Here is a 9047-nt window from a genome sequence, read left to right on the forward strand (position 1 = left end):
AGGGGGACAGGAGCATTTCCCCCTGCAACCACCAGCCCTCACATCCCCTCCCCCCACTTTCCAAACAAGAGCAGTTTCTGTGAAAGAGCAACTCTGCCCAACCCTGAGTCACAAGTGCCCATCTCAGTGGGGGAGGGGGAGGAGCCTCACCATGGCAGGCAATACACTAGCTTGGCCTCCCGCCCTGTCATCCACTCAAGCAGGCATGTGGAGAGCTGCGAGCTGACAAAGGCAATAGGGCGGCACATAGGAAACGGGCAGTTTATTTACAATTCATGTACAGTGGACTTCTGCTGCCTTTGATTCAGCAGCAGCCCCCCTGCAGTCATCCAGGAGTGGGGGTGGGTCTCATCCCTTACTGGGGGAACTGGTATAACACGGGTGTCCAGAGGAGACAGTGCACTAAGAGAAAACAGGAGGGGCGGCAGCCTGTGAACTGCACATGAGTCATGCTAATGGGAGTCTCTGTGCTGGGCTTGCTGCCACTAGAGGCATGTTCAGCAGATGAAGAGCTCCACCCGGCCCACCACTTGTAACCACCAGGGATTTCCCATTTAGGGCCCAGGTTACAGCAGAGGGAACAAATTGGTGTCACTGCACTTCCTAGAGGCCCCTCAACGTGCTCCGTCTGTAAACTTCTCAACGCGCCCTTCCACGGAAATATCCAAGGACGTGGCAGTGCCCAGAGTGGCTCAGTATGGCCGGAACTTGCGCTGGGCCCGCATCAGTGCAATCCTCTGCTTGTCCTCCTCAAACTTCTTCCTCAGCTGGGCTATGTCTGAAAGGATGAAGAGGGGGGTTGGGTATGGCCACATTACCAAGAGCAGCAAATTTACCTTTCTTGAGAGCTTTGTACCCTGGCAGCTCTCAAAAGCTCTTTACTGACTGGGAAGCAAGTTTAGTCCCAGCACAAGCAGGCTCAGCCACTCAAGTTAAGTGGATGCAATTCCCATTACATCAGTGCTGAATTTGGTGCTGCATATACAGGGACTCACTTGTCTACCGCTGCGCTGCAGTTCCATCTGGGGTGGACCATGACACTGTTTACTTTTATACAGTTGCCTGTAGGCAGCCAGTGAAAATTATATTCACTGGGAATTCAAGGGGGAACTGAGAACACAGCCACCTAAACAGGAATTTGGAAAGGAGACAGAGGCTAGCAAACATATTCTTACAAAGACTAGCATGGAATCAAATCAAGAAGAACAAGACAGCAAGGATCTCATGATCATGTCCCATTCAGACAGCAACCCAAGCACCCCACAGCACTCTGCTTGGTATTACTTCTGCACTAACTAGGAAGGGGAAAATGTGACCATCTGAATCAACACCACTTCTCTGGGTTTTCCTCATAGGTCTCCCATCCAAATACTGACCAGAGAACCAACCCCGTTTAGCTTTGAAGATCTGACAGGATCACAGCCTGAAGTGGTGCGGCTGGCTGTCCTGCAGCTGTGCCTGGAATTCGGGAGAGCAGTGGTGGCCACTCTCACCCGTCACAGTGTTGGTGACAAAACAAAGAACCCAGACTGGGGGGTGTTCAGACTGTGACGCTTGGGAACAAGGAGATAGTCACCCCCTGCCTGCACAACTCACTTTCTCTCTTGGTCTCACGATGCTGCCAGGCGTAGAAGTTGAGTAGCTCCTTGCGTGCTCTTTTTCGCTTCTCCCTCTCCAGCACCCGCAAGCTGGCAGCCTCTGTCCGGGGGAGACCAGGCCTTCGGCCTTTCCGTGTTACCTTCACCCAACCCTCCTCATCCGGAACACCCTCCTCCTCCTCTGCTTTGGCTTCTTCCTACGTGAGGAGGATGAGGGAGAAAATGAAGCTTAGTCATGAGCCAACTGGTTCCATTCCACAACAGCTTCCTGAGGCTGTCACTCAGCAAACACCTCCCTCACACCCCAAGGGTGTGGAAAATCCCAGCACCTGCTGCTCTGCCATGCGAGAAGGCCCAGGGTAGCGTTCTGGGGAGCTGTAGGATTGTAATGCAAAGTGGCTGAGGATGTGAGCACTACAATCCCAGCCAGTGGGGGCACTGGGTCACCCAAGAGCTGGTGTGTTTGTGGTAACTATACCACAGCTTATGGGGAGGGTAATGGAACCTGGTCAGACCTAGTGCCTGGGCGCTGCCTGCCAGCAACTGGGAGATGGCAACCCTGGGCCCAAAGAGGAGGCCCTGCCCAGCCAGCTACCCCGATAAAGAGCACGGACAAACTGACAGCGGGGAGGGATAGCTCAGTGGTTTGAGCATTGGCCTGCTAAACACAGGGTTGTGAGTTCAATCCTTGAGGGGGCCATTTACGGATCTGGGGCAAAAATTGGGGATTGGCCCTGCTTTGAGCAGGGAGTTGGACTAGATGACCTCCTGAAGTCCCTTCCAACCCTGATATTCTATGATTCTATGACAGCATGTGACATACTGGAAGACTGAGGCATTCCTGCTGCTGCTCAAAGAGCTGCTTTGTCGAACAGGCCAGTCAGCAATGACAATCCCCAAGGAGTTGCAAGGCACAGAGAATCCCTTAAGAAAGCACCTGCCTGGTTTATCTCATCAGCCCTTCCTACCTCTGCTATTTTCTGATCATAGGCTTGCATGAAGGTGTCCACTTCAGCCTTCAGCTCTGCCGGATCCACCACTGAAGCTGCATAACTGGCGATCCACTCTGAGACAAGGAGGGAAGAGGTCAGCGGCTCTGCAGTGAGCCTACCCCCAACAAGATACCTCAATGCAGCCCTGGACAGAACAACTCTAGGGACCAGAGAGGGAGTCAGTCTCCACGTCATCACTCCAGGGCCTGCCTGCTGAGATAGCCAGCAAGGGAGCCAATGAGTGACAAATGTGGCCACAGTGGTTTGTGGGACCCAGGCACCTTTCTCACTGTGATCTGGGCTGATGCCTGCCAGCTCTTTTCACGCAGGCCAACAAACAGCTGTGAGAGGAGAGCAGAGAGCCACTCACATCTAGGGCCAGGGAGAATCCCATGTCAGAGCAGAGTGGCTTCATGCCCCACTACACAAGCCAGCCAGGGCCCTAAACATTCAAAGGTCAAATTTAACATCCTCTGCTGTGAGGACCTAACATCTCCTTACAGTGCATCACATCATTCTAAATAAAGCGAGGATGTCAGCATCAGCAGGAGGAGCCGCCAAAGCACAGGAAATCCTGGCTCTGCCATGGACTGTGCTCCCAGCTGGATAATTCATTCATGTCAGTAAAGCACACTGGGATCTTTCAATGCATGGTGCCATAGGAATGGGGACTAGTCTCATTCTCAGTTGTAAGCAAGTCAAGGCCAACTCCCCCAAACCAGAGAAGATACTGAAAGACTATGGATAAGGGCCGCACAACCATTTGAGTGACCAAGGCACCATACAAGGGTGACAACTGCAACTCCCTTGTAGACCTCCCCACCCCTTCCAGAGTGGCTGGTTATGGAGCCTGTGATCAGGAACTAAGTCCTCCCACTAGCATGAGAAGCTCCATGTGGGATGAGTGAGGAATACAGGGAATGCAGAACAAAAGGAGAAGGGACAGGGGAAAAGCTGGACAATGCGGCACGTGAGAATCACTGTTGAGGGGTGACTGACACACAACCTGGATGGCACTTTTATGGCACGGGGTATAGCCAAGATGAGACACCCCTCCAATACACCCTCCCCCCGACAAGTCTGGAGAGCACCAGATGACTTACTGCGGATACCGGTTTTCACAGGGTGACTCTCTGAAGATATCACCAGAGGGCCCTGCAGTGATAGGGACTTGGCTGCCTGTATCCCAGCCGGATTCTTAAACACCACGTAAGCCACTCGGAATCCCTAGGGAAAAGGCAGCACATTGGTACAGTCAGTGACAATCAGCACCCTCAGAGCGAGCAGTTCCACAGAACGAGCAGCTTTATTAGAGAAATAAGGCTCCAGCCAGCACTGGGGTTGCCAGGAGATAGTTAAAAAAAATTGAAGAATCCCTCAGGAGGCCTCTTTCCCCACCAACACCTCAGGTTTCTTTCCATCCTAGCTCCTACAGCATGCCCCCTTTCCCTCTGCTCCTCTCAGAGTCTCCCTTGAGCTTTACCGGAACTGTCTTGAGATTGAAGAATTTGGACTTGGACGCCTCTGGTTTCTCTCGTGGCCCCGGTTTCTCACACACGTTCACAGATTGGACAGATGAGCAGCAAGAAAACAGCCTGGACAGACATGCCTTAATACAAGGGAGAGAGAGAAAAGTGACCAGGGCTCACCGGTGGGCCCTCCCGTGGGGAGGTGGAGGCTACACACTCCACTGTACCTGTTTCCCTCCTACTTGCAAAGATTCCACACTGCAGCCATCACCATCCTCCCAGCAGAGGATGGTTTATAACCCTCTCCCTGTACTCATCTGCAGCTGTCAATGCTGAGTGACAAGGAAGCCCTCTGATATTCCCCTCACAGGCAGAGTTTGATGCCTCACAATGTTTCCTGCAACTGGTGGATCAAGGAGCAAGCCCCCCTCGCCTGGGTCTCCCATCTGGTAGCGCAACTACCACTAAGGAGCCAGACCTAGCCTCTGCAGCACCCTCAGCCCACAAGGGAGTGCACACACTCAAGTTTTGTACCTGTTTTCAAATAGTGGTGCAACTGCTCTGGGATAAATTATAGTGAGCACAGGACTCACATGTTTTCATCGCTGTTAGAAAAGATTTGCTCACAGCAGATTTTCAGAACACAGTGCCAAGAACTCCTAAGCTGTGTCTGTATCAGCTTATCCTTCTGTGTAGCTGCATCATGGCCAAAAAAGATGCACAAACTTTTGAAGCACAGACACATTTTAGGAGTGAGATTGGAATGAAGATCAAACCCAGCTCCTATGAAGCCCCGCTAATCCTTTGGTCAGTGAGATGGCCTATCAGTTGGACCTTTAAATGCAATGATATCCTACACCTCTGTGCTGATTGAACAAGCTTACACCAGTTTCCTTGTGGAACTGGTGTAACAGAGTCCCTAGTAGAATCAATAAGCTCCAGAAGCACTGCAGCTCCCTTGAGGTGGTTGCACGGGCAAATCTGTGGCAACTTCCCATGGTAACTGGATTAGTCACAAAATGGGATGAGCACCAGGCAAATTTATCTTTCTTACAGGCAAGAAAGACAGACATGGGCTTCAGTGATCCCCCTGTAACTAGTAACGAGAACAAAGGGTGATTTTACAAAAACTCGTTAGCTAGTCAAGGTGAACTTTTGGCTCCACACTATGGTTGTCTTTGACTAGCTAACCTGGGTTTAAAAGGTATTAAACTGCATCTATACTAGATCCCAAATGGCATTTCAAATGGGGTTATAGCTAACAAACAAAACACATTTTTCCTTATTCTAGACAAAGCCTCAGAGGGAAGCACGACCTTTACTATGTCATCATCACCCTCTCCCTGCACCACCGTTTGGACCGTGCAGCTCTCCCATACAAGTACTAACATACAGTAACTCCTCACTTCATGTTGTAGTTATGTTCCTGAAAAATGGTACTTTAAGTGAAACAATGTTAAGCGAATCTAATTTCCCCATAAGAATTAATGTAAAGGGGGGGAGGGTTAGGTTCCAGAGAAATAAATAAATAAATAAATGTACACACACACACAGAGTATAAGTTTTAAACAAACAATTTAATACTGTACATAGCAATGATGATTGGGAAGCTTGGTTGAGGTAATGGAGTCAGAGGGTGGGATATTTCCCAGGGAATGCCTTACTGCTAAATGATGAACTGGCACTTGGCTGAGCCCTCAAGGGTTAACACATTGTTGTTAATGTCGCCTCACACTCTACAAGGCAGCACAAACGGAGGAAGGAAACACAATAGATGCATGGCAGTGGCTGCAAACATTCCCTGCGGAAACTGGACCCATGCTAACGAACCCACGCTATCCCACTGGAGTGCACCACTCCCTCCACTTTCCAAAGTGCTGTGGTGTGCGCGCACATGTGTGTGAGAGACAGAGACACACACCGTGTGTGTGCACGCACGTGTGTGAGAGAGACAGACACCGTGTGTGTGCACGCACGTGTGTGAGAGAGACAGACACCATGTATGTGCACACATGTGTGAGAGAGACACATTGCCCCTTTAAATATGCTGACCCCTCTCTGAGTAGACTGCCTTTAAGTAGATCAGCAAGTTCCCTCTGTCTTGAGCCCTATCATGTGTCCCCGTGCTCTGTGGGGATGGGGTAAAGGAGTGGAGGGAGGGGGACACCCTGGCATTAGCACCCCTCTTCCCCTCCCCTCCCCTCTTGCATAGCAAGCAGGAGGCTCCCAGGAGAAGCTCCAAGGCAGAAGCAGCACATGGCAGTGGGGGGGAGGGACAGCTGAACTGCCTGGCAATTGATAGCCTGCTGGGCGGCTGCCACACGGGGCATTTAGGGGAGTGGGGTGCTGATGGGGGGGCTGCCAGTCCACCCTGGTTCCAAGCCCCCCACCAGCTAGCTGCAACGGGCTGCTCTTTCTGCAAGCAGTGGACAAAGCAGGCAGCTGCCAAACAACATTATAAGGGAGCCTTGCGCAACTTCAAACGAGCATGTTCTCTAATTGATCAGCAACATAACAACAAAACAACCTTAACCAGGACGACATTAAGTGAGGAGTTCCTGTACTTGTTACAGCATCCCTCTCTGCTCTTCTGGTTATGCTTCAGCCCCCAGTAAAAAGACCACATTCACATATTCCTTTCATAACTCTTCCAGCCCAACAACTAGGGTTGCCAATCCTCCAGGATTGTCCTGGAGTCTCCAGGAATTAAAGATTATGGCATGTGATGAAATCTCCAGCAATCTGTCGAACCAAAGTTGACAACCCTACTAACAACTTACCTTTGTGCAATACGGGGGGATATTAAGGACAAAGAGAGTACGGTGTGGAGGGTAGGTAGTGTCGGTGCCTTCTCTGACTTTGTGCTCCTTCACATACAGGTAGTGAGGTGACTGTTGCTTCTCAGAAAGCTTAACTGGAATGGCTAAAAGGGACAATTTTTAAAGAGATGTAGCAATTTACAGCAACTGACTTCAGCAGAGCATCAAGTTCCAGAAAGTATTTTAGGAGGCAACACCATCAGTTGCAGTCATTGCCTAACTAGGTTCTACCTGGCTCCCACAAATAAATCTCTGAATCTCCCTCAACACCCACCAGTCCTGACAAGTCAGGAAAGTGCTTCAAGGTGCAAAGTGCTTTACTCATAACCAGGGATCCTAGAAATCCATTTGCCATGGAAAACACACAGAATTTGCATTTTTACAGACTCTTTAAATTTTACGTTTTGTGACAAAATGAAAACATATATTAACTACATTTTACTGGAAGTACCAGTATCACATATTCCACAGGTTCTCAAACTGGGGGTGGGTGGGTGTGTGGTGCCTGGAATGTATTCTGGAGGGGAGGAGAGCATGAAAAGCTGCTGGCAGCAGTGCCACCTTCAGAGCTGGGTGCTTGGCCAGCAGCTGCCACCCTCCAGCCACCCAGCTCCGAAGGCAGAGCGGAGAGCAGCAGCTGCTGGCCTGGAACCCCGCTCTGAAGGCAGCACCGCCGCCAGCAGCAGCACAGAAATAAAGTTGGTTTGGTATGGTATTGCCTTCAGAGCTGGGCGGCCAGAGAGCAAGTCTGTTAATTTTATTATAATAATTGATGGCAGCTTGTTTAAAAATTGTAAATAAATCAGTGAAACATTGTGTTCAGTTGAGCTGTAGCTCACGAAAGCTTATGCTCAAATCAATTGGTTAGTCTCTAAGGTGCCACAAGTACTCCTTTTCTTTTTGTGTTCAGTTGATACCTGTACATAACGTGGGTAGGGAAACTTAAGCTCAGCGTTTCATTTTAATCATTGGGGGGGGGGGGGAGACACAGACTTATGGTTTTTTAATCCAAGAATTTTTTTGTGGCGGGGGACCGGGGGGCATCACAGAAAACGGGGATCCCTGCTCATGACACTGGAGCTTCTGGCTGTGCTGTGGCACCAGGCCAGGGAGGGCGCCACGGGACCGGTGCCCTGCGGGGCGGGCAGGCAGGCGCGGGGACGGCGGCGTGCGGAGCAACCCGCGCCCAGGCCAGGCGGCGGCGCGGGTGTAAGAAGCGGGGCCCAGAGGGCTCCTGCGCGTCCGGCGGCGCGTGAGGGGAGAGCTGGGCCTGACCAGCCCCTATGGCTACGCTGGGGCGGGGGGACCCCGGGGTTTCGGGCTAGATGTTCCCCCCTTTAAACCCCTCCCACAGACAGCCCCAGCCCCAGCCCCAGCCCCAGCCCGAGCCCGTTACCCGTGTAGCCTGCCGGAGCCCCGGCCGCTGCGGCCGTCACAGGCTTCCCCTTGCCGGCCGCCATCTTATTCTCCCGGTCGGTGACGTCAGCTCAGCAGCCAGGACACCGGGGCGCGCAGGGGCCGCCGGGAGCTGTAGTCCCTTCGCGGGCCAGCGTTTGCGTCATCCCCCTCGCGCTGGGCGGGGGGGGAGCCGGCGTCACGCAGGGATTGGGTAGGGGGCGGGGCTTCAGAAGAACGGCGCCGTTCGGAGCCCCGCGAGCCAGTCCGTGCGCCCCCCCGCCCCCCGGGTGCGAGGGTGTGTGCGCGGGATCGCGCGGCCAGGGTGCTGCTAAGACGGGCCCGGCCCTGTCACCGTGATGGCTTCTGCCAGCGCGGGGCTGGGTGCAGTCAGAGCGTGCACGGGGGATTCGGGTAAATACAGGGCCCTCACCCCCGCCCCCACCCCCACTTCCTAAAGGCCTGGCTACAGCGCCTCTGACTGCGCCCCGAGGTGCGAAAGAAGGAACACAGCTGCAGACCGGCTCCTGCCCCACAAGGCCTCATCCACACTGTTCAGCGAATGCATTGGCATGGCCCTTTCCATAATTACAGCAATTTCCATGCTAGGGCACTTTCATCAGGGGATTTTGCTGCTTCAGAGAACTCCGCTGAGCCCCACAACAATCCTGCCGTAGCCAGGTATTATCACTGCTTTACAGATGGGGAAATTAAGGCAGAAGGTTAAGTACTGTGGCCAAAGTTGCATAGGAAAGCTGTGACAGTTTGGAAGAC

The 9047-nt window shown here is 52.3% G+C and overlaps 1 protein-coding gene across 1 annotated transcript; it reads right to left on the reverse strand.

Moving 5' to 3' along the window:
* Positions 1-247: 247 nt before the first annotated feature.
* On the reverse strand, positions 248-8444 carry RRP7A (ribosomal RNA processing 7 homolog A). The gene is made up of 7 exons (XM_037883157.2): positions 8275-8444; positions 6840-6982; positions 4074-4199; positions 3694-3817; positions 2567-2664; positions 1597-1795; positions 248-778 (listed from the first exon to the last, which is right to left on the reverse strand). Exons 1-7 carry the CDS (start codon positions 8336-8338, stop codon positions 693-695), a joined length of 840 nt encoding a protein of 279 aa, XP_037739085.1. The 5' UTR covers positions 8339-8444; the 3' UTR covers positions 248-692.
* Positions 8445-9047: the final 603 nt, after the last annotated feature.

Source organism: Chelonia mydas, chromosome 1 (assembly GCF_015237465.2).
Source record: "Chelonia mydas isolate rCheMyd1 chromosome 1, rCheMyd1.pri.v2, whole genome shotgun sequence".
In the NCBI taxonomy this organism is placed as follows: Eukaryota; Metazoa; Chordata; order Testudines; family Cheloniidae; genus Chelonia; species Chelonia mydas.

Bases quoted from the DNA above. Each gene is read 5' to 3' on its own strand.
- RRP7A (XM_037883157.2), bottom strand. From the start codon at position 8,338: ATGGCGGCCGGCAAGGGGAAGCCTGTGACGGCCGCAGCGGCCGGGGCT. The intron at 3,818-4,073 runs GTAAAGCTCAAG...CCTTTTCCCTAG, and splicing joins TCAATCTCAAGACAGTTCCG to GGATTCCGAGTGGCTTACGT. The intron at 1,796-2,566 runs GTAGGAAGGGCT...CTCCTCACGTAG, and splicing joins ATGATCAGAAAATAGCAGAG to GAAGAAGCCAAAGCAGAGGA.